Here is a 26,658-nt window from a genome sequence, read left to right on the forward strand (position 1 = left end):
TAGACTCTAGCATTATATATTCATCAATGGGAGAAATGTGTGCTGCCATGGTATTGGATAGAATCAGAATGTTTTTGCCAGCCAGATAAGTTTACACATACTGTTTATTTTGACAGGGCTAATAACCACATTAGATAAAAGAAAATGTGCAAAGAGAGGACAGTGCAATAAGACATAAGAGCAATATGTGCAATGTAGGTCTATGTACAATATGTGCAGGGTGATGTGTGCAATATAGTACCATACTGTATGCTATACTGTACAATTTAGTGTCCTGTGAAGTGCAGTAGTTCTGCACGGTTGGAGTATGAGTTTGAGGGGGACAGGAGCCTTGTTGAAGAAGATGGTTGCCACCGGGAGGAAGATGTTTTTGTGGTGAGAGGTTTGGGTCCAAATGTATGTTGATGGAGGAGAAAAGGAAGGATGGACTCAGGGCAGCAGGAACCGGAGAGAAACTGGTGGGAGACAGAACTCTATTAGTCAAAAGTAGAAGTCAAAAACACAAAATATAGACAGCCAAGAGCCCAACTGACATGGAGACACCCAGAGAGGAGAGGTAGATGGGGGTGCAACAATAAGTCTTCCTGACTGAAGTTCCAAAGCTCCAATATAGCTATTCATTCATTAAATTAAAAAATGAAACTAAATAGGAAACAGCTCTTTCAGAGATATGTGGGTGGCTCTTAAAAGAGCCTTTGTTTTATTTTGAAGAGGAGCAGCAGCAGGTGCAGGTTGAAGAGACGGCAGGCATCAGACACTGACACACACTTCACCAGCAGGAGAGGAGAAGTAGCTGTTGAAGGCCTCCCGTACAGCTACGGCCTCTTGGATGGAGTTGTTGGTGCCCACTCTCCTGACAGGCTGAAGAGCAGGGATGTTCTCCTCTTCTACAAGTGGGACCGGAGCTGCTGGCGTGGAGTTCCACCTGAGGAAGTTGTGAAGGGCCACAGTTGCTTTCACAACAGTGTCCATATTCGCAGGGCTCACTCCGATCTAGGGGTGTGCCCGAATACGGTATTCGGATGAGTACAAATAGTAGCTTTTTCCAGAATAGTAAATTCGTACGAATATTGTAAAAAATATTCGGGAGGGGGGAGAACAGTCAAATACTGTATGAGCGAGCGATACGCGCACGTTCTGTCTGCTTGTTGACATGACACGACGAGGGAGGGAGAGAGAGAGAGAGAGACAGAGGCGCACGCGTTTGCAGTCTCGCACAAGCTGTCTGTCTAGACGTCTAAACAACGCGGAGAGGGAGAGAAAGTTTGGAGCGCGCTGATCTTAGGCACTAGGCAGGCAACGAACGTAAGCAGCACCGAGGGCTTTTGTCCCTAGTTGAAGGAGTAGTAAAGGGAAAATGCATGTTTAGCCCTGTTTTAAGGTTACTTATGATCATATACAATGGTTCAGATCAAAACGTTGACAAAACTTGCACTTTTGAGAAAGTCTGATAATTGCTCTACCACCGTTTTGGTCATGCAATGGATGTGGATGGGCACCTTGAAAAATCATTCAAAAACATGTTAAACTCTCAATTTCAAAGACAAGAAACTCACCGAGGTGTTAGTTGGCGTTCTGACATATAATTCGCCATGAAGTAAGATTCTAGTTCATCTGGAAAGGATTTTTAAAATATTTAGCATAGAACTATTTAGTCACAGCACATAGGTGTGTAAACGTCCGCAAACTAGGTAGCCTAGCAACATAAACAATAACAATAGCTACCCTAAGTAGTTCTGCTTCCTGATTCCCCTCTGCGGATTGATCTACTGTACACATCTACAATGGTCGCTTCAATACAAGTCAATGGATTTCATGAAATGATCAATAAAACCCTACAGGATTCATACTTTGCGGCGAATTTGATGTCAAAACACCAATGGACACCAATTACCCCCTCGGTGAGCTTCTTGTCTTTGAAATCGAGAGTTTAACATGTTTTTGAATGATTTTTCAAGGTGTCCACCCACATCCATTGTATGACCTAAACAGTGGTAGAGCAATTATCAGACTTTCTCAAAAGTGCTAATTTTGTCACCGTTTTGATCTGAACCATTGTATATGATCATAAGTAACCTTAAAACAGGGCTAAACATGCATTTTCCCTTTACTACTCCTTTAACTGGTTTATTGAGACAGTTATTGGATTTTGTTTTCTTGTCGTAGCCTACCTGCTGCAATAGCCTATATTAACTGTAGCGTTTGTTTGAGCAGAGGAGGACCGGTAGCTAGCTTGTTAGCTCAGTGTAGTTTATCTAGCTAATGCTAACTATTTCAGCTACGCATGCTCAGCCTCTCACTAGCCTATACAATGTCCGGCGATTTTGAAATATGAAATAATTATGAAAGTATATTTTAACAACTGAAAGACAACTGATCAAATGTTTGATCCATGCTGTTCAGTTATCAGCACAACAGAGTAGTCTAGTGTATGCCTAGGATAGTCTATAATCAAAGTCCTTATCTGTGATATAACAATAATAAACTATTTAAACAGATTTAAAAAATAATAAGAATTATTTCACTACAATACCCTACTTACCCATGGTTTAATCACTGTTATACAACGGTTAGTTCTGGTTCTTGATTCTGATTGGCTGGAAGCCGTGTTAAAATACTTTGTAACACACACCTGGGACCGCATATCATTCCATTTTCAGTATTAATGCGCCTCCCATTTGATCCAATGCATTGTAGTTGTTGTTGTTGCTTCGCAACCCTTTTGTTAGGGGAACTATTTTGCTCGGCGGAATTGAGGGAATGAATAAATGTTAATATTTTACATTGCTGTGTGTCTATTTTACACTAATAGCTGTAGTAACCGTTGTATAAAAGCAATAAACCACTCGAGGCCGTGTGTTATAGTGATTTTATAACAGCTAGGGGGCGTTGTTAGGCACGACGAGAAGCGGAGTGCCTAAAACCCCCCTAGCTGTTATAAAATCACTATAACACACGGCCTCGAGTGGTTTATTGCTTAATTGAAACTTGAGTAGGCTATAGGCCTACAATTAGGCCTAGTCATTTTCCTCGGCTTATTAGCCTAGGCTACATTTAATTTGGCTTTATGTCATATTAGCTGTGCAAATGCATGATTGATTGAATATGTAGCTCATAAATTGAATATTTGGGTTGTTGGAATATTGTTTATTGAACATTTGTAATGTTCTTTTCGTCCATAGGCCCTAGCGCATAGGCCCAAGCGCATTCTAGAGGCGCCCGCCTTTTTGAACCATTTAGGCCTACGCTTTATTGTAGTGGCTCACACATGATCCTAATTTGAATAGACCTATAAAATTTGTGTTTAATGGTTGTGCTGAAGCAGTGACATGATATGACCCCTCCGATTTGTTTGGAAAAGGAAATAGAAAGCAGAAAATTTGGATTACGGACTCCTGACAACTTTCTGAGTTATTTCTGGGTTAACAAGCACACAGTGTTTAAAAAGCCTTTAATCCATCGGCTATATAGGCCCCCAATAAAAACACCAACATGTTTCGGTTTTTATTGTAGCCTACATATGGATTAAAGGCTTTTTAACCACTTTTCCACCCACTAAGTTAATCAATTTGACCGAGCGCGTCCTCACGTTCCGCAGCTAAAATGCAACCGGTTCAAACTAACACAAACCCTACAACATAGGCATGTATTAGTTTAGAGTTTAGTTTATTGGTTTGAGTGTAAAATGTTTATCTTTTCAATTATATTTATAGTAATGCATGTTTATTGCTGGGTTTGTGAAAACCATTACTAGTACACCACACTGCCTGTGTGACATGGTTGCAGATAATATATTAGATATTATGACATGGGAGAAATAGGGCTACTATAGTTCTAGCAAAGTTGCTATGAGGACTCATATTTTGATTTAGAAAAATGTTTTTCAGTTTCTAACTAAATGTAGAATGTCCCCCAGTTAAGGGTGGTGGTGGGGTTCTGACACTTCATAGTTTGTTAAAATAAAAACATACAGGAAGATACGGAGGAGGAATTATACTTCATAATTAATGATAATAATAATATATATAAACAGCAATTCTGATGTGTTGAAAGCACAGCAATTGCAATGCCAATTAATATTAGGCTAAAGAAATGACATTTCCCCTCAGTTTAAACAGTTTTGAACAGACTTCCGGTTTAAGCCCCGCCCACTTCCGAATCCGAATCCGAATAATTCGCTGTCAAATACAAATACAAATAGTGGGCTCCCGGCACACCCCTACTCCGATCACCCGGTGGTAGAGCCTCCACTGTGCAGCAAGAATGCTAAAGGCATTCTCGACAATTCTCCTGGCTCTTGAGAGGCAGTAGTTGAAGGTCCTCTTTGGTTGGGTGAGGTTCCTTCCAGGATAGGGCCTCAGCAGATTCCTCCTTGTGATCAAAAGAGAAGAAAAGAGACATTAAAATATATAGATACATCACTCACTACAATAGCAGGCTAAAAATCCATTCACTGATATAAACCAATAATAAAAGATTAGAAAGTTTATCAGAATGCTGTACTAAAATGTGAAAACAAGTAGTTAGAATAGTACTGTACTCATTCTAAAAAAAGGCTATACAAGTGAGAGGACCCAAATCAGAGAAAATGACTAGTCAACCATCTAAATCTGTGTAAGATGATCTAAATGAACCACTAGGGGGCAGACTTGTATTATTTGGGGGGCATTTAAGATGCCCTTGCTTTTCATCACTGTGGAGCTGCCATAGTTTTCATATAATAGCTATAATCAATTCAAACTTCTATAATCAATTCCAAGACTTACCTGAGGGGAAAGGCCTCATCTCCCACAAAGACATGAGACTGGGGCCCCAGGTGGTCAGCACCCGAGAGAGGAGCATCTCCAGGGAGATCCAGCCTGTTTTCCCGCAGGGCTTCTCCAAAGGAAGAAGCAGCAAGGGTCCCTCCATCACTGCTCTAACCAAAGGTTCCAACATCCACTGCCCTGAACAGATACTTGGCATCCACAACAGCAAGTAGGACCACAGAGTAGGTTCCCTTGTAGTTGAAATACTGGTAACCTGAATTCGGTGGTGCCTGGATGACCACATGCTTCCCGTCCATGGCTCCAACACAGTTGGGGAAGTTCCATGTCTCCTGGAAGCCCTGGGCGATCTCCTGCCCATCAGCAGCCTTTGGTACAGGCAGAACCTCATCCACCAGGCTGTCCCAAATGGCCTTGGACACGTCTGGCACAATGTCTGCCACAGTGGAGATTCCCACACAGTAGCTGGAGGCAATGGTGGTGTACGAGTCACCTGTGGCCAGGTACCTTAAATCAATGACAGGATAATGGCATCAATCACCAGTAGCCAAGTAGAGCCTACTATAAATTAATCACATGATAATGCTATCACTAAAAATAAAATATTGTTTTATAGCCTATTATCAGTCAAATAAAAAATTCTACAACAACAAAGGGCTAATTGTTTCTAAACAGAGCAGGGAAGACAAATCCAGTTTGTCTTCTAGCTAGCTAGCTAGTACTAGCCTAGCTAGCTAGCTAGTGGTACAGGTAGCTAGCTAGCTAGCGGACCTTGCTAAATGGCTAAGCTAGCCTGGGCTACTAAAGGCATTGTTTTATTTTCACATAAATCACCCACCTCAGACAAATTGCCAGCTGGTCTGTTGGAGAAATTGGCTCTCTGTAATTTGTCTGGATCCTTAAGATCCTTGGTCTGACTCTCCCCAGCAGATTGTCGAACTGCTCCACAGAAAGGTGAAAGTAGACCTGGAACCGATCGCTGTGGAAACAGAGCTCCTTCACAAGCCTGAATTCACCCAACTGCTCTCTGGACCTGAGGGTTTCATGCACCCACACTCTCCTCTTCCTTGGTGCTCTCCTCCTTGCTAACAGGGCTAGTGCTAGCACACTCTTTTTAGCATGGGACAAATACATATCTAGTGTCATAGAATTTACAACTGGCCTCAAGACCTTTCTATTCCAAACACCTTAAACCTTTGTCCTCTCTCTCCTTTTGTAATTCACCACCTCCCTCAACCGTTCACATAGCTGTGCTAACCTACAGGATGACCTCCAGGAGGTCCACACACACCTAGAACTCTGTCTACTCCAGAATAACCATCCTTTGTCCCTTTGTCTCCAAGAAATTGCCGCCTTTTCTCATGTCACATGTCTGTATTCTCGGCCACGCCTGCCATTTCATATGACGTGCAATGGGTTAGCCAATCACATCCTAAAAGCGCCATACCTGTGTTTTGCTTGAGAATAAAAGCCGCGCTGACCAAGAGGCGCCACTTCTTTGGATGAACCACTCATGTTGCGTTGTCCAGGAAGTCCTTGCGCTCGTATTGTTTTCTCAATAAACCAGACTTAACCTGTTTGAGCGAATCTTGGTAAATCCTTTTTGACGAGATCAGTTAAAATCCATTACAATTGGCGACGGGGATGAAGAAATGGGAGGACTGCCTGTTGTGTTGCTTCGGGGATTCCAGTGGATGAACTGGTCGGCAGACATGCCGGCCCATAGTGGGCTTGGAAAGTCAATTTTCTCTCTTGCGCCAGAGCGCACGCTGAGATTATTTCCTCAGTTCTTCCACTGGCTTCTTGAACTCACAGGTACGTTTGAACGAACCCTCTCATGGTTTTGAGTTGTATTTGCCTTGTTTTCGTTTCGGATTGTGTTGTTGGTCTGGCGTGTTCTGAAAACAAAGCCCCGCGGGGGGAGTTGGGTGTTTCCTACCGGAGGGTAGGGCGCTCGTTGTTGTTGATGCTTCGTTTTTAGAACGATTACCAACTAGCTTAAGCCTCATTGTTGATGTTTTGTTTTAGAACGATTGCCAACTAGCTTAAGCCCCATTGTTGATGATTCGTGTTAGCACGATTGCCAACTAGCTTCGAAGTGATTGTTGATGTTTTGTTTTAGAACGATTACCAACTAATGTAGCTACGGGAGTGATTGGTGTTTCCAATCCGCGTTTCTTGGAGAAACGTTTTCCCCTTTATCCCGGGTGGTTGGTGTAGCCTTAACAGGTTTTAGCTTCCAACCAAGAGGCTGGTGGTTCAGCCGGGCAGGCATATGTGACCGCCGCTGGTAATTTGGTCCTCAACTAGGCATTTTCATTTTTCAGTTTTTTACAGATTATGAAAGTGCAGATTGTAAGCTTTCAAATGAGGTCTCATACATTGAAATCTGAACATATTTGAAGAAGATATGCTTATTTGAATGCTAGTACTGCCAAATCAACTTAGCTGAGAAATCTCCCTCCAAAGTTCTCCAACATTTGCACACCTCTGACTGCCAGGTAATGGGCGTGAACAATAGCCTGGTAACCGCACCCCCAGCCACTCCCCCACTGGACGATCTGTCATTATCTGTCAGAGTGGCTGTCAACTTGGGGTATTACCTGAGAGTGGCTGCCAAGTGAGGTGCTCTCTCACTGATGATCCCACACTCTTTGAGTCAGTATTAATCTTGTGTTGTGAATGCAGTTAAGAACAATATAAGATGAAGTTCAAATTTAACGTTCTTTATTGTCAAATACATGATATACATTACAAGCATAAGTAGTAAAGTGTACAAAAAAAGGCAACAGTCTAAGTGTTAAAGTGTACAGTCAGTTGTATAGACAAGGTGCATAGTGTTCATTGTGATCAAGTGCACAACAAAGTAATAAGGTGCATAGTGTTCAATGTGATCAAGTGCACAACAAAGTAATAACAAGGTGCATAGTGTTCATTGTGATCAAGTGCACAGCAAAGTAATAACAAGGTGCATAGTGTTCATTGTGATCAAGTGTACAACAAAGTAATAACAGTCCCCAGCTCAATACTCAAGGTAATAACAGTACTCGGCTCAGTATTCAATATTCGAACAATGCAGTCTGTGCAAGTGTGCGCAAGTCTGTGCAAGAGAACAAGCAATGCTTCAGTATACAAACAGGAAAAGGCTGTGGCCTTTCTCCTGCAGTGCTGTCCATCCATCCTGATGATCTGCAGTGAATCTACAAGCGGACAGTCTTGTTCTGAGCTGCTGTGGAGTTTGGCGGGGGACATGTGATGTCTCGTCCCTCATCAGAACAGAACTCTCTGATCTTGTTAAAGAGATATGTCTGTCTGGCCATGTCCAGTCCGGGTGGGGCTTGCACAGGAAGACCTTCTCTGGGGGGCAGGACATCAGGCTTGCGCAGCAGCTGAAACTCAACTGCTGGTGCATCACGGTGTTCTCTGGCCACAACCATGCCAGGTCTCTCTGCATCAAAACTGCAATAGAATAGAAGGAAGAAAGTACATTAAACTATTGCCCACAGTACTGGCACTCCATATACATAAAATAGTACCAGAAAGTGTTGATTAAATAGACTAGCTAATGCATGATAATTACCTGAAGTGCTGGTAACTCGAAATCTGTGGGAGTGCCCGGAAGTAGGGTTTCAGATGCTCTTGCCAGTTGTAGCATTCAACAAGCACGGTGCCGTCTTCCAGTCCAACAAGCTGGGGGATGTTGACGTGCTTCACAGGAGAGCTGTCCCTGACGACTCCAGCAATGGCAGACAGAGTGTCCACTCTGGTCTTCCTGAAGCTCTGCTTGACCAGGCCGAAGCACCAGTCAGGGCCAAACTTGGTGTGGCCTGCAATCAGGAAGTGGACGTCCAGCTGCAGGTGAAGCTTGTGCATGGTCCGCCAAGCACAGTACCACAGCACAAAATTGTTCTTGTTTTGTCCACGGCAGTTGTCGCAATGAAGGTCCACGTGTGTTTCTCCAACTCCATAGTTGTTGAAGAAATGATGCACGTAGTTGATGACTGCATTGCTGCCCTTGCTTGAGGCCATCCCTTCGTCGATCAGGTAGTTCACTTGCTTCGGTATTCCCTCACAGCAGACACCAAAAATGCCACACTTACGAGGAGTCAAGAAGTACATGGGTCCTGGCTGAAAAGGGTCAGAAGGGAAGTGAACCTAAGAGGCAAAGGAAAAAATAGGAAGAAAAGGAAAAGATGAGATGCATTGAAAATCAAAAACACACATGTAACCCTAACCATACCACATCAAATCACAACACACTCATCATAGGATGAACGTATTCTCACCTGTTGTGCAAAATCAAAGCTGTAGTGCATAGTGATCTTCTTGCTGGCTGGTGTGGAGGGGCCAAGGGAGAGCTGCAAATCCTCACAGGTCTTGGCACATGTAGCTTTCATGTCATTGTAGAGTGACCGCTCCTGTAGAACAATGTTGAGATGCTGCTCCTGCTTCTTCAGCTTGGCTGATTTCACGTTGTCAGGCAGGTTGGCACTTCGGTAAACTTGATAGTTGTTGCTCTGACACTGCCAGCAGAGATCTGTCCGGGGTTTGGTGCTTGCTATGTGAGGGAGCAATGACTTCCACAGCCGTCTGAAGGTGTCCAGAGCCACAACACGGTGTTCTGAAAATAAATAATATTTTATTAGTATGATATTATTGAATTAAATATGTATGTTTTTAACCATAGGATGTCAAAGTATGTATTTATCCAACTTTTACATACCAAGCTTTTCCACAGCATCTTTGTAGAGCCGCCACACTGTAGCTTTGGAGACATTGGATGGCAGCAACTTTGCAGTTAAATCCCTGTGACCAGGGTGTCTGCCAGGCAAGACAATGGCATGGTCTTCAGCGTAGTTGCCGATGAACGTCACAACTCGTTCAATGTCCTCTTTCTTAAGGAAGTAGCGGTTTGTACGTGGACCCTTCTTCCTTTCTCGCACTTGTCCACCATTCTCCTGGTAGTCTTGGGCTATGGCCTGGAGCTTGTTCTTGCTCATGCTGTAACCAAAACAAAAAACAAAGGTGTCAGACTAACATACCTCTCATGCTCTCTCATTCTGTTTCTCTCTGTAATAGCTACCTAGCTAGCTAGATAGATATTAGCTGCCTCGCTGGCTAGTTTAGGAACAAAGGGCTAGCTCAGCTAACTAGCATGTTAGCTAACGTTAGCTAGCTAGATATTAGCTGCCTCGCTGGCTAGTTTAGGAACAAAGGGCTAGCTCAGCTAACTAGCATGTTAGCTAACGTTAGCTAGCTAGCCTTTGTTAGTTAGTGCTAGATTTGTTATGCTAGCTAGACTCAGTCACTTGTTTAGAAATGAGCTACTGCTAAACGACTAACGTTAATGTAAACTGCACAGATAGTATAAAGATAGCTTACCCTATAGAAAAGCAGAAAGCTTGGCGGCAGACAACCGTCGTGTGAATCTGGTACGTCGTTCGACGCAACTTTCGTTTGGCAGCCACCTGCTTTGTTGAAACAGTCATCTCTGTATCACAGTTCAACACGTACAAAACTGCGTGTACGAACGAGTCCTGCTCTCCTGGAGTTCTAGCTGCCATGTTCAGTCTCGACCGGTAAACCACTTCAGGGTTCACTTTGCGAAGGCAAGAGGTAGGAGCCACAGCAGAATTCTCCTTTCGTCTCACTTGGCACTTGCAATCAAAGTTTTTGATCCTGTCCATTTCTTCTGTTTCACAGTCGATGTTCACGGTAACAATATCGATTGCTCGTAAAACTCTTTCCATGTCCTGGATGTCATCCCCGTCTTCTCCATCTTCGTAGACTTCCAGCTCGAGATCAGAAGCATTGTCCTCATCTTCACTACCACATTCCGAGTTTGTACCATCGTCAACATCCATGTAGTCCTTTAGGTACGAATCCATAAGTTCTCCATTGTCGAATCGTCGAGCGGCGTTGAGCAGATCTTTGTTCAGAGCTTTCGCAAAAGCTGTAGCATCCATGGTTAAACGTGGAACTGAATGTAAACAAACACGGCGTGCAGTTCTTATGGGCAGGGTGGGGGCGGAGAACCCGGAAGCAATAGCCAATGAAAACAAATCATGCTAATCGATCTGCCCGCCCCCAAACCCGGCTCGAAATCAGCTAAAAACGAGCTTAGTTTGCAGACTAATTAAACGTATTTCGTGAACCTAAAACTGTTGTCTGTTATAGTAAGTAGGTTCTTCACAACTTCAACTTTGGTAATACGAAAAAAAACAAAAAACAAAAAAAAAAGTTTTTTTAGCTATTTTGCCCTCTAGCGCATTTCGGGGTTTGCCGAGTTGCGGACCAAATCACCAGCCGCTGTCACATATGTTTTTTTTGCTTGTTTTAACGTAGGCCTTTGTTCGTCCTTTGTGTTCCGTGTCCCTACACGGGGTTGTTCGTTTTGTTGTTTACTGTTTGAGCTTCGGCTCTTGCCTTGTATTGTTTGTTAAGTGCGCCTATTATCCAGGTAGGTATTGTTCACATTTTGTACACTGTTAAATCGTAACTGCTAGATTTCCAGTAGGATAGCTGGTTGTCTGGGAAACAAAGGAAACAACAACAACAACTACTCCGCTCTCCCGGTGATCCCGCCCGAGCCAGAGGGACAACAAAGGACCAGTTGCTGGGTGAGTTACTTAGCGGTTTAATGTGTCGGTTTAATTTGTTTCTTTCGAAATTGTTTCTATTTCCTGCGTATTTGAGTTTTGAGCTTTTCATTGCTATTTTAGATTGTATTCTTGTGCATTATGGGTTCCGCTACTAGCTCACCGCATGATATCGTCAATTTGTCTGGTCCAGCTAAAATTGTTGCCCTAAAGTATTCTGCTAGTGCCTGTTGGCAGATTCCGCTATGGAATAAGCATACCAGTTTTCCGTCTCCATCTGGTACGCTTAGCGTTAAAGCCTTGGCCAACGTTAGGGCTCAACTAGAAGCGTTTGAGAAAAACAAGTTGGGGAGGAAAAGTGGTAATACTGTCGATTGGGCTGCGTTTAAAATTTGGGAGTCAGTAGTGCGGGAAGGGTTTTTGAGGTCAGAGAAAAGATACAAAGAAACTATACAGCCGACGGCGTCTCCGCCGCTTCCCCCATTGAGTCACTCTGACATAGATTTTTACCCCTCGACTCGTTGCCCCGTGCTCACACCACTCAACCAGGCTGTTGTTCTTCCCCTTTTTCATGCTCCCGCCATTATTAGACACTTCCATTCTCTCTCTGCCGTATCCCCTCCCAGTATTGCCTCTGCGCCAACCGATCCTTCTTCCCCGCCCATGCAGGCGCCTCCGCAATACGAATTAAGCGCGCCCCTTTCTACGAGATATTACACCAAACAAGAACAGATCAGGAAGGAAGAATTGGCTAGAGCTATATCTGAGGCAAAGTTTAATTTGGAACAACTGCAAATGGCTAGAGATAGTCTGGAGGGACCGCAAATACAAGCCCCACTGATATGCTGCCCAAATCCTGTTCCTCGCCCTTCTCAAATAAATGATTTGAGTTTTGGGAACGGTTAGAATCAGCCTTCGCCGCACACAGTGGCATGGACAAAGCGAATTATGACCACAAAAATATCAACAGCTAATGAATAACACTCTTTCTTCTTTGTCCGACCAAGTTAGGTTGACGTGCCACATCTGGGAGTCAACTTCTCTCGCGGAAGTTGTTGACCATTTCCGCTATGCGGAACGTCTCCGTGATCACATTCAACAACGTGATTTGCAAGAGGCGAAAGCGCGTGCAGCCAAATTGCAAGCTGCTCAGTTACGACAGCTGGACAATCAAACTGCTGATGCGAGGTGGAACCAACAACGACCAGAGTGGCGACGGAGAAACAATAGGAAGCGTTCTGGTAGGGTTAGGCGAGGAAAAAGGTATAATCGAAGTGAAGACAGAGACGATTCATGCTTCCATTGTGGTCAGTATGGCCACTGGATTGAACGGTGTCACAGTTACCGCAGGCAAAATGAGAGGGAGAATCCTGCAACCTTGGATTCGGCGCCACCTGCTGGAGTGAACAACCCACAACAGTCATGACTAGGCCAGGGGTAGACAGTCTAGCTGAGGGACCATCAGATAGTACAGCTGTGCAGGATGAAGAGAAGGTTGTAAATCCTTTTTGACGAGATCAGTTAAAATCCATTACACTAGTTATAGCTATTGCTGGCAACAACAAATGCAGAGTGTCGTCCCGCTCGCTAAGTCCGCCTATTTTGCGCTGTCCTCTGCGAATCGACTAAACTTCGTTGTCCTCTGCGGCTTCTTTGCTGAACCCAGCGGTGAGCGCAGCGCAAACCGCGACCTATCTGAAGGGCACTTAACACCCACTAACGTTCGCTATCTCTGTAGTTTTGCAGAGATGGTTGTGGACTTCAGAAAGAACCTTGCCCCACCCCCCATCACCCTGGGCACCATCATCTCCCAGGACCTCCAGTGGGAGCTGAACATCAGCTCCCTCACCAAGAAGACAGAGCAGAGGATGTACTTCCTGAGGCAGCTGAATAAGTTCAACCTGGTACAGTACACTTCTACACCTCCATCATCGAGTCCATCGTCCCCTCCTCCATCACCTTCTGGTACTGCGCTGCTACAGGCAAAGACAAAGACAGACTGCAGCGTGTCATCGACTCTGCTGAGAGGGTGATTGGCTGCAACCTGCCATCCCTCCAGGACCTGCACGCTTCTAGGGCCATGAAGCAGGCAGAAAAGATTGTAGCAGACTCCTCCCAACCTGGACACAAACTCTATGAACCACTCCCCTCCAAAAACCTCAAACAGTTGCTTTCCAACTGCAACTGACCTCATCAACAAGGCACGAAAGCCCCACTGACACTGTCTAGTTTGTACATTTTTTTTAGACTGTACCCTGTCGTGTTCTTGCACTATGTTTACTGTCATGCACCAACAGACTTAAGGCAAACTCCTTGTAGCTGTAAGCCTACTTGGTGAAATAAAAGACTGATGTAGAGTGTAAAAGACTGTAGAAGCCCTAAATAGGTCTAAAGAGTGATATGTAATCAACATTAGGACACCTCTACTGAGTCTGTACAGTAATTGGCTGTCAGGAGGCAAATTAGTGGGTGAAGGATGGCTGTTCATGGTCACAAAATCCACGCTGGCTGGCCGGTTAAACAGCCTGTGAATCCTGCCCTTTTGCACTAAATCAGAGGCAGAGTAAGTAAGTAGCCAATCACCAAGGTTCTGGAGCCTAGTGGCCCATATGGTAGGAGCCTATCTCCTGCTTCCTTAGCGTGAAGCAGCCTGATGTACAAGTACACTCCCTGGACATGATGTTAGTATGTCACAGGGACTTACCCCCAATCAAACACTTGATGCTGAGTGCCAAGCAGAGAGGCATTGGGTGCCATTTTAAATATCCTTTGGTATGACTCAGCCGGGGATCAAACTCCCAACCTCCCGGAGGACACTATAACCACAAGGCCGGCTGGCTGTTTGGTGGAGGGGTTGGGGTGCACATCCCTAATCCTGAGCTAAAGCTAAACACTGACCATGAGGTGAAACACCCACAGGAGAAATACCTCTATTGGCAAAGCATGGGTATGCACTCCTGACAAGGAGATGTTCCTAGCTGCTATCAAAAACACATACCGATAGCCCTGTAGCAGTAGTAATCAATAACCCAGCTATATTTAGAGGTATGGGCTCTTGCTGCTGCTGCTTCCCGGTGAATGTAGAGCCTTGACTCAGCCCCAGCCTGGCCTGAGGGAGAAAGCAGGTTAGCATCAGCCCAGCCTGGCCTGAGGGAGATAGCAGGTTAGCATCAGCCCCAGCCTGGCCTGAGGGAGATAGCAGGTTAGCATCAGCCCAGCCTGACCTGAGGGAGATAGCAGGTTAGCATCAGCCCCAGCCTGGCCTGAGGGAGATAGCAGGTTAGCATAAGCCCCAGCCTGGCCTGAGGGAGATAGCAGGTTAGCATCAGCCCCAGCCTGGCCTGAGGGAGATAGCAGATTAGCTGCAGTTCATGTGGGTCCTGCAGTCTGGGGTCACTGTACTCCTGTACTTTGTCACTGTTGTTGTATTTTTCTGTACTCTGCTACTATATTACTGTATGTGTTGTTTGTAAGCAGGGCACATCTGTAAAAAAGAGCTGGTCTCAGTATGTTCTTCCCTGTCTAAATAAAGGCTGTCTGTGTATCTATCTATCTATCTATCTATCTATCTATCTATCTATCTATCTATCTATCTATCTATCTATCTACAGATGTGGGAACATAAGAATGTAACTTGACCCGCGGTATTCTAACAGGCGCTTTACGGCATTCCGCACCACCGCTCGCCTGCCCATAGGGGCGCAGTAATACCACTCATTGACCCATTGCTGTAGCTCATCTCGCACATTAGATGAGCCTACCGTTCTAAACTCCTTGTTCTCTGTCTGGTTGTAATTTCATTATTACGAACAAAGCCTATCTATTTATAGTTTCTATCTCTGTAACTGTCGCCGGGTCTATATCTGTTAACTGTCGGGACAAGTAGAAGTTTAATACATTAGGCTGAGTGTTCTCATATGGAACATGGCATCAGGACGAGTAAGATGGCTAACGGAGATGACCAGAGATGTGTTTGAAATGGTTCACTCACTCCCTCCCTATTACCATGGATGTATTGAGTGCGACTCATAGTGAACTACATGGGGAATGATTTAACAGTTTTGGGACACTACATGGAATGTAACTGCGTAAGATATTCATGACTCAAACAATCAGACGCGCCGATCACTGATGGCAGCAGGTTGAAATATCAGGTAGTATTCAGGTTCCATCTTTAGTTGAATGATAAATCCCATATAAATGGTTGGAATTCTAATGATGTGCAAGTGTGATTTTGTCAACTTTAGTGCTGTCTGCTAATAGCAGCCTGTGAAGCTGCACGATAAGACCGTGATAGCAAGTTAGCTCACGACAGCAGCTTCCATAATATTAACGGTAGCTGTCGGTGGCTAAAAAGCAGATAGCTAACTTTACAACGATGATTCCTGTTGCTATTTTGATTTTGATGCTATTAGTTCAACTTCTGTTTCTCGGGCAGGAACGGAGACGAACTCGCATTAGCAGCAAAGCAGCTAGAGGAATGATCTTAACATTAGCTAACTGCTTTAGCTACTGCTAGCTACCGTCTTCTTCACTTCTCCTTCGGTAAAACATGACACCGTTGTGTTATGGTATTGTGGAGGGCTTAGGCAGAAGCAGGAAGAGAAACCACTTTTGCCCCAAATATTTAAAATAATGGTCTCATAAGCATTTTTCGATTGTAAAATTGTGTTCACTTGTTTTAGTTTGCAAACATATGCAATTTTCTTAGCATTCCCAGCTTTGTATGTAGTTTTAATGTGAAAGATACATCTTGAATGCAGTCAAGACAAATTATTTTGCCTCTTAACTTTTGTCAAACCCCCTGGTTCCAGTCATTTGGATTATAGGCTATAGGCTACTTTCGTTTACAATGACGTTACCTTATGAACACAAATAGCTTAACCTATAGGCCTACATAAAAACAATAGCCTAAAACCATGTTTAGGAAAACGACGCGCGGTCTCTTTAGCCCTGAGACCATCAGGCAGGCAGCTCAGGAGGTCGTTGAAGGCTATATATATTATTATGATATTATGTCTAATAATACATTCGTTGAAAGTACACAGGCTGATCTACTATACGGAATTGGACCGAGGAGTGTTCTCATATGGAACTAGGCTGCACACGCCCGCCCGCGACAAGAGCTGAATTGTAGTCAGCTTTCCCCGCTGCGCGCAGGACGCGTGCGTCCCCCGCTGATCCGAGCGAGAACGCAGGCGGAATGTCGCTCCCCGTCTGAAACGGCCTTGACTCCTGGAATCCCAAGGTCTTTCATATTGAAATTCTCTTGATGGTCTGGGGATGCGAGACGTGTTAAGGGAGTGCATCAGTCGTGAGCTTTGACAGTAGGCTACCAGCCTGCGCTGCGCTCAGAACAAAGTTGGATGAATGGATGGACTTATTGGAATCCTGGAAAATGTTTATTGCGCTCTAAAATCATGAAAGCATAAATGTAAAAATGCAGCAACAGAAGTAGTCTAGATGAGATGGTGGTTTAAATGAATGGCAATACATAAATTGAGACATAAATTGAGACTGGTGATAATGCTGATAATCTACAGTAGGGCCTACCTCTGGCTGAGTTCATGGTTACAGCCATTCATCTCTTACACATGGGCCTATACAATACTTGCACAATCTACTTTGGACGTTAATCCATCCATCTATCAATCAAACTAGCGAATTCAATGGCCGGTCATGGCAAAGCACCCGCTAACGCAGGCTACCCCCCTCCCCACGATCCAGGGCTAGGAAACCGGTTCATCCAGTTTATTTTAATATAAAAGCATTTTGGGGGGGGGGTTACAATAGTCTAGTCCAGGTTCGCTGGCAAGTGACGAGCTAGTCAGATGGCGCATGCATGTGTGGACATTGTAGGCCGATTCTGTAAAACCTAAAGAATAAAAGTAGGCTACGTTCAACATTCATTGGAGTGGTCCAGTTGGATAGGCTAGTCTAATCTAAATAAATTGAGGACCTGTATTTTCAGTGTTTGCTGGTAGCGGACTGCATCGATCAATGCAATGACTCTCCATGTTTTTCAGTTTTACCCTTTTCATCAATAAAACATCATTTTTACAACCATGTCTCATTGATTGGGAAGGCATTTAGAGCTGCCGGTCTATTAGCCTACATTCGGACTCAGAGGATGACTTAACTGTTTATTGAGAAACAATTGGCTATATAAAGAAATACCACAATGCATGTAGTCTAGATATATTACATTATGGTTATACACTTCATGGTAGACTGCCCTCTCGCTCGCTAAGCAGGCTACATTGTGGCTGTTTTGTTCATCGCAGAAGCCTATAGGCTACACATTAAAAAAAGTTTTTTTTTATATAGACCTAGAAGGAATCAGAATATGTGGAAATTTAATTTTAGCCTATTTTAATACAATTCAAATTCTGCTTGAGGGAATTATTTTCAACGGACATTATGACCTGAGCATAATTAATAATTATCTAAGTTAATATAGGCCTATGAGAACGCAACGCTTTTTACGATAGGCTAGGCCTATGCGTCTTGTGATTGTACTGTAGCCTAGGCTACAACTTAAGGCTTGCCCTATTGAATTCATTTTATAGCCTACTAGGCTACTCATTATTATCGAATTATCTAGTTGATATATGAATAAAACAATAAGCCGTTTTAATGGCTATGGGCTACTAGTTGTAGCTATATGATGCGCTCTGCTCTTATACGCACGGTTGAGGCGGCAGCTCAAATACACTTCGCACATATCCTCTGCTATAGCCTCTCACAGACAGCTAGGTGCACTTCATGCATTGGTAGACAGTTCTGTTCTTGCTGCAGCTTGTCTTCACCATGCAAGTATTTTTTGGGGGGTATTCTTCTGTGGACACTGCGAGGGGCGCCGCAGGTGGCTGTTTGGACGCCAGAGCGCGCAGCTCTTCAGCCAACTGGAGGATGTCGCGTCTGGGGAGGCTCTGCGTCTCTCCACCAGTCCCCAGCGAGTCCAAGCTCCCCCAATGAATAATACTTATTTATAATAGCCTACATAGCGCGCGCGAAACTGGGCATATAATAGGCTGTAGCCAGCGCGAAACTGCGCATTCCCTATAGCCGTTCATTGAACAGCTGGCGGCCGGTATAAATAAATAAAAACATACACGATATTTTGTTATTTGAATGATCTTGAATATATATATATATTCAAGATCATTCAAATAACAAAATATTGTGTATGTTTTTTTCATTTATAATTTAACAATAGGGGGTGCAACAGAACACAATTTTAGGGAAAGTCATTGACAGGCGGACTTCAATGTTTTATTAAAATATAGTTATGTGCAAATGAAAACCCACAATCGTCCTATGGACCTTACCCCGATTTTGGAAATCAGATAAAGGCGTTCACAAGACCATTTCAATAATCGCATTATTACAATTATCGGTTGATGTCTCACTGTCAAACCTGCCGCTATGCACAAGATAGTTAATGTCCGGATATGATTGGCAATGAGTGATCTTTACTCATGGCGACTATTTCAATTTTGTATGGATCCACACCTCTGATCAAGCTTATTTTTTCTTTGTATCGTGCTGAAGCCATATAGCCTACTGCGCTCAGACTTGGCTACATTAGCTGGTGCCCTGTCTTCAAATTTACTTCCGGGGTTTACGAGTAGCCTACCAGTTGAATGCGTTCCAGAAACAAAACGCAAAACCCTCACGTTCACCACATCTTTACTAACAAATATATTTACAATACTGTTATTTTGCGCATTTGACTTAACAGACACCACGTCTTGACCCGACGTCAGTTACCGAGATAGATAGGCTACTGTAGGCCTAGATATATTATAGGTGTTCGTAATAATTAAATTACATCGAGATGGAGAAAACGTGTTTGAGAACAAGGTAATAATAACAATTAAACGTTATTTGTATAGCCCCTTTCATACAGATAAATTCAGCTAAAAGTGCTTTACAACAGAGCATTTAAATTAAAGAATGTGAAATTTAATGATGCTTCATTCGTAGACTATAGGAGAAAAACACTGAGCCCAGCCTGCTAAATCTACTCAAAGACGCCACCTGGCGGTGGTGCATCACTAAAACGAAATAACACCCGTCTGAAATCCCACGAGATTTCCAACAGGATTTCCCTGCCAAATACCGCGAGGTGAAATGCTGCAGCATGTGACATTTCTAACTTCCCACATCTCTATCTATCTATCTATCTATCTATCTATCTATCTATCTATCTATCTATCTATCTATCTATCTATCTATCTATCTATCCATCCATATCTCTGTCTGTCTGTCTGTCTGTCTGTCTGTCTGTCTGTCTGTCTGTCTGTCTGTCTGTCTGTCTGTCTGTCTGTGTGTGTCTGTCTGTCTATCTATCTATTTATCTGGTGAGCAATGGCTACAACACAGGAGCAGGAAATTACCTGGTGAATCTGAGGAAACTTCCTGAGGAAACGCAACAACAAAACGTAGAGCAGTGTTACTGCAGGTCGCTTTTCATCATCGCAACAGATCGTTGCAATGCTTTAAATTACATTGTTATATTACAGTCATTTATTTATTTACTTTATTTAACCAGGCAAGCATTTAAGAACTAGTTCTTATTTACAAAGGCGGCCTGGCGCCAGACACTTTTAACCAGACATTTGGCAGACACTTTTAACCAAAGCGACAAAAAATAATTGCATTTAACATAGGTAGTCAGTGTATTAATACTCACCGGAACTCACAAGTGTATCTCCTTTCTAAACAAGTGACTAAGAGCATAATCTAATGCTGAAGCCCAAGTAAATCTTTTTCTTAAAAAAAATAAGCAGTTTGTCCTGTTTTCTACCAAACTCAATCGGCCACTATCTCAAGGATCTTTATTTATCATGAGTACAAGACACAGGGAGTTATTTGCAACAAATAACTTAGGAGCCCACCTCCTCCATTCTTTTGGCACAGGTAGGGGAAGCGCCACACGTTGCCCAGGCCCACGGAGAAGCCCACCTGGGCCAGGATGTACTGCAGCTTGCTGTTCCAGGCGGGCCGGCCGTCGTTCTCGGGGACCTCCAGGGGCTTGGGACCCTTCTTCTCGCCGGGCCCCCCCACGTTGAGGGAGCTGCTGTGGTAGTCCGGCGGCTCCTCGTGGGAGAGCAGGTCGGCCACCGACTCGGTGACGAGCTCATGGCTGTTGGCGCGCTGCGTCACCTTGCTGTTCTTAGGCATCAGGGACGCTGGGGGTGGAAAGGGGGGAGGGGTTGGACAGAGAGAGAGAGAGAGAGAAAGAAAGAGAGAGGTGTAGGATGTGGGCTCTGAGTGGAGGCTAGGTGTGAGATATGATCTAGCAAGTGCTGAATTCCAGAGGTTGGTCCTGTGAAAGAGAGAAACAATGGAAAAAGAGGAAAACGTAAGAGTGAGATGAAATCAGACATTCACCTCACATAAATTCTGCAAGGACAGGACGATGTAACTGGCAATACAGTCATACTGCCATATTAACAATGTCATAATACAGTTATAATGGCCTATTAATAAGTCATAATGCAATGTAAATGGTAAATGGACTGCACTTATATAGCGCTTATCCAAAGTGCTTTACACTGGCCTCGCATTCACTCATTCAATCATTCACACACACACACACACACACACACACACACACACACACACACACACACACCAATGAAGGAAGCTGCGGTCTGCTCATTAGGAGCAACATGGGGTTCAGGTCTTGCCCAAGGACACTTGAACATGTGGACAGGAGTTGCCGTGATTCGAAGCCAGCATTCGAACCGCTGACCCTACGATCATTGGACGACCTGATCTACCTCCTGTACACAATGCAATCATAATGGCATATAACAAAGTCACAGTCACACAAAAAAAATTAAATATCATCCATGTGATGGTTTTCTTTATTGATATATGGGAAGATGTCTGCTAGACAAATATTGGGCTCAACAGGTTTAACTATATGCACAAATACTTAAAGGGAAGTATGATTTAGTGGAGCATAACGGTTTCTGACAAGGCCATTAGTTTCAATCAGAATGAGCCAAGGGACCCACGTAACACTTCAGACCCACAATCACTGACACCATGACCCTTATCCATTTAATGCTTGGCCAGCCTTGTAATAAGATGCAGAACTGTAGCTAAAAGCAAAAGGGGATTCGGGGGGGCCTTAAAGGCGTCCACATTTGCAAAACTAACTTTTTCATTGTTTTTGCATGTACACTTGAGTCTCTGATGGGCCTACTAACACACAAAGTATGAAGTGAAATAACCCAGTCATTTTGTAGTGGTCAGCCGAAATGAAAACATCAGAAAAAAAAGTCAGTCCCTGCAAGCCATGCAAATCTCTCGTGTCACTTTATGTCACAGTCGGGGACCCTGCTAGCTAGCAAAAGGTCTTCACATGGAAAATGCTTTGTTCTTGGATGTTCTAAGCAGCCCAGATCGGATCCCAAGCTCAAAGGACAGCAGAGCCGAGTGGATACATTTTATTTTTAATGGCAACGTTCCCGCTGAAATTGGCAAAACACTGTGGGGCGAATTCACTAAAGGGTTGCGCAGCTTTTCCTGACGCAAAACCTGTGCAAATAAGTCCAAAATAAACTTTGCTATTCACAAAGCCCTCGCAAAGGGTGAAATACTGTGTTAACTGCGTTGCCTTCGTCATAGCGTTTCTCTGCGCCGGTATTATTAGCTGATATTTAAATTAGGTAATATAGGCAGAGAATGTTCCCCTTTCTATGCAAATGAACATTATTGCAAAATCTGCCCAATTCACAAAGATCACCGCCAATTGCCTCACACAATTAAAGTGAAATTAATTCAGTTTTCAGAGACATGGTGTTATTTAAGCGCAAAGGGTGTGTGTCGTCTTTTCAAATCATTCCACCTCCGTTTGCAGTCCGTATTTCTGCGTTTACACACACCAACGGCACTGACTGCTTGGGAAATTAAACCCTAAATATGATCTTTTGCTACAGACGTGATATTTTTTGCGGAAAGCTGTGAGACATGTTTTTGAAACTCGCCCGTGAGAACTTCAAGTTCACGGTCTGAAAATCGTATCTTTCTTTTTCTGTCTGCCATCGTCCAATGATATGCATACGAGTTGTATGCGCTGCATGCGCAGTATTTATAGTAATTTCCTATACTGTAACAGCAGCAAATTGCACTCAGCTGCAAACACTGAATGGGCGTGTTTGCGCTGGGATATTATAAGCACAATGTCTTTAGTGAATAGGTTTTTACAATGGAGCGGTCATTAAAAATTATCAAATGTTGAGAAGTGGACATCATTGGATTTCCCTCAGCCTACAGAATCTAGCTTTTATTGTTTGTAGTCGAATGGTGTCATATAGCCTGGTGGTGTCTAGCTAGCGAATGTAGCTAGAAGTAACAGCATGCAACCGTGGAGATAATAACATGGGAACTAACGGTATCATGTTTAGTCAGGGAGAGAGGAGAGTGAAATTTGTCACAGTGGCATCGAATGTGGATGGTCCAGGCTAGCCAGCTATATTTGAGGTAGCATAGCACCATCAACAGCCCTCGTTCTCTAGCCTGCCGACTTGCTCATAGCTGAGCTCATTTGCATATGAAAAAAAACGCCCAATCCGCTCAATCTCATCTCGTGGTCAACGGAGGGGTATAGAGACATGCTAGAATGCTTATTCTGAGTGGTATTTTCAGCAAAAATACTCAAAGAGATGTTTTGGGGACCCCATTAAATTGTTGAAAATTTGCTTTTACCTTCAAAGACACCATCAGTTGGTGCTGAAGTCCCAGGTGTTCGTTGGAGTTCCAGTGTATCGCATGTTTTTATTACGTCTCTGGTCCAATCTCAGATAACACAACTAAATGCCTGTAATGTATACTACTGTACAACAAAGATCATGGGTGTCCCTAAACTTCATTACATTACATTTAAAACATAACTTTATAGCATGATTCAGTGAACATTAGGAGAGCCTCCCGTCATGGTAATTCTGTCTGACCCTCTCACAATGTTTTGGTTTCAAACGTTCCCAAACTCACAAACTGTCCTATTTCATTTTGCAGTTCTGTGAGTTTAACTTTTGGGAGGCTTTTTCCTCTCTAAATCCCCTAATCCCATGAAGCCATGCAGCAACAGTAGCCTCCTCTGCCCTCCTCACCCCCGCGTTCAGGGAGTGCTTGGTTCAGCCCAGGCAGGATGGAGGAAGTGAGTGCGAGCCACAGGCTGCAGGCGAGCATCAGAGGCAGAGGGGCTCATGACTTATTGATTGTGTCCCTTCTCCGCCTTTATTAGAACCCACCAACGATGAGTACACAGAGCAGTAGAACCCACCAGGATGTGTGTGAGGTCCCACAGAGAGAGCACTGACCGAACCAGCTAGGAGATAGACGGTTTGATGACTGTGCCCTCTGTGGGAGATGAGCTGAGGCCTCTGGGTTTGTGACGGAGGCCCGTGTGAGGTAGGGACGTATCTGTCACTGCATTGGGAGAGAATCAGCAGGACTTGAAAGTGAGCAGAGGTCACACAGAAGCAAGGGCGTAGGTTTGCGTATGGACGGTCGGGACATGTCCCTACCAACATTTTGGGAGGCCCAAATTGTCCCTACCAACTTTTAAGCAACCTTGACCGTACCAATTATTTTGCATTATAGATATTAGACCGTTAGCCTACCCCTTTACTCCACTGTGAATGTGCCATCCCTGTATTATTTTTATATTTTTTAAACTCACGATTGGCTCATTTGTCTGAGATTGATCATTGCATTTTTCAAATTTTCGCTTGATCTGAAGAACAGCCTTACAGACAGACGCTGACAGCAAGCCATACAGTTGTGATTCTGACAGCCATTTAGGTAGGCTACCCACCACAATGTCGCCTCCCCCTCTGAAGAGGATGAGGGATATCAGGAGCTTTTTCTCCGCAACTGTAAGTAACGTTAGCGTTAGCTAGGTTAGCTAGCTGCTGGTAAACTAAGTAGCTAACCTTAGGCAGTAGCCACATGAAAACCAGCTAGGTTGGTGCTAGCTAATGTTATCTAAACTAACATCACTTGTCTTTCCATTGTGGCAAATTATCAACCGGTGATATAAGCTGGCTAGCTAGCGAACTGTTAAGATGGCTTCTATCATCCTGTAACATTAGGATAGCAGCAGCCATTACATTATTATACATTAGCTGCCCACCAGAGATTTAATTGAATAGGACATCATGGCGTCCTCACAACTAATGACCGTAAGTGTCCGCAATGAATACTAGCCGATGGGCTATTAGCTATAGCTTTGTAAAACCAGGATTGTGGAATTTCGCAATTGGTATTGCCTACTGTCTGGTATTTTGTTACTCCCCCAATGGACAGATATATCAATTTATGAATTGAATGTCAGTCTAAAAATCCAATGAAAATCTCAATTTTAATCAAATCATTTTTATGCATGAAACAGCAGCAGTCGTGAGAGAGAGAGAGAGTGGACGGACGCACAAGCAACCAAGAGAGAGAGAGTGTGGAGGGACTCAGCAGCAGCAAAAGTCGAGAGAGTGGAGGGACGCAGCAGGCAGGATGTGATACAGTAGACTAACAACATTGTATTAGTATTATTCAATTTCATAAATATATGAATATATAAGAGCTTTAACCTCTCGTCCCCAGCAAAAATTGTGTATGCAGGCTACACTGTTATATGGTCCCTACCAATGTTAGAACCAAACCTACGCCCTTGCACAGAAGACAGAGCTGCAGACAGAATCAGACCACAGTCTGGCCACATCTTGGGAGGAGCAGGAGGAGGAGGATGCCCCCGCCACCTCCCCTTACAGTGGGACGCTCTATCAGTGACATTCCTTCAACCTCCGTCTGTCACGGTTTTCACTGTGGCCTGTTTGTGTCCATCTGCTCTCAATGTGGCTGCTCCACGACCAACTCTACCAGCCATGAAAGACACTGTAAATAAATACCAACTCTACCTGCCATGAAAGACACTGTAAATAAAATAAATACCAACTTTACTTGCCATGAAAGATCACCTGTAAATAAATACCAACTCTACCTGCCATGAAAGACACTGTAAATAAAATAAATACCAAATCTACCTTCCATGAAAGACTGCGGTTACATGTTTTTTCAAAATGGCCACCGACAATACACTAACACCCATATCTTTGCTTCTGTTATAGCTATAATGACAAAGTTGGTGTGTAATTGTACATTAATAAGGTCAAGGAATCCAACTAAACAGGTATCAAGTCTAAAAATTCAACATTTCTCTCCATGCCATGATGATAGGTAGTACATTTAGTATTTTTTTTTTTTAAATTGTCATCAGTGTTATCTTCCATATCTTTCCTGTAAAAAAATGCATTTTGCTTTAAGCAATGCAGCTTGTACACCTTATTTTACATAGCATGTCCTTTAGCAAGAGATTTTGACCTATCTGGATAGCCAATCCAAATTATTTACTGCGGTAACATATTCAAGCACCAGGGGATGTGACAGCAGACAGATTGAAGAGTTGAAGATCTGGTGACAGAAATGTTGGATCAAAGTTAAAAGTTTGAGGTTTGTATTACTTTTTCATTGATCACAAAAGTTTTTTTTTAACATTTGATAACTAATAACTAGCTAGCTCATAACTTGTTAGCTTCATTTTTCGATTGTAGCATGTTGCTAACAGCAGGGACGTGCACAGATAGACACGAGGTGGTGTTTTTTTTTTTTTTTTACAGTGTGGGCCTACTGTATGTGGCCCATGGTGACATCGATCAATTCTCGATTAAAAGCGTGTAATAATAATGCCCCAAAATGCGTTGTAATTTTGCCAGACCCCCCCCCCCCCACACACACACACGCACGTGCCCGCAGCACAGCCATGCCCCTCCCCTCTTCCTTTGTCAATGGTAAACGCGAAAAGCGGACACAAACGGAGGCGCGCTGCAGCAGCACTGCACACAGCACTGCACACAGCACACACATCTCCTCTACTGCCCTTTCCCCATCCAGAGTGCCCGAGTGATGACAGCTAACCAACCAGGGAACACATAAAGGAAAAGAGTGTATTGTTTGCCCCCTAAGCCTCAGTTGCCAAACTATAACCTAAAGAGAGCCTAAATTAGCTGACTGCCCACCTGCATAACAAGCTAGCTAGTCATAATCAATTAATTGATTTAATGTAATGATGACCACCACACGACCAATGTCGGTAGAATTTGTTGTTGGTATACTTAAGCTGAATATTTAATAGTATGTAGTAACCTTAGGGCTGCCAAGACACACGCGTTTCAGCCTCTTCTCACGCTCACACGCCACACTTCACAATTCTCACGCTG

General features: G+C 43.7%; 1 protein-coding gene across 1 annotated transcript in view; it reads right to left on the bottom strand.

The window, feature by feature from the left end:
- Positions 1-20,554, bottom strand: part of LOC311315391 (sodium-dependent neutral amino acid transporter SLC6A17-like) — a gene marked incomplete at both ends in the record, with an annotated part of 99,128 nt that extends 78,574 nt beyond the window's left edge. Inside the window, one exon of the mRNA XM_084446061.1 lies at positions 20,269-20,554. Coding sequence (XP_084302187.1) covers positions 20,269-20,554 — 286 coding nt within the window. The remainder of the gene's footprint in view (positions 1-20,268) is intronic.
- Positions 20,555-26,658: the final 6,104 nt, after the last annotated feature.

This window comes from Borostomias antarcticus, assembly GCF_949987555.1.
Source record: "Borostomias antarcticus genome assembly, chromosome: 11".
In the NCBI taxonomy this organism is placed as follows: Eukaryota; Metazoa; Chordata; class Actinopteri; order Stomiiformes; family Stomiidae; genus Borostomias; species Borostomias antarcticus.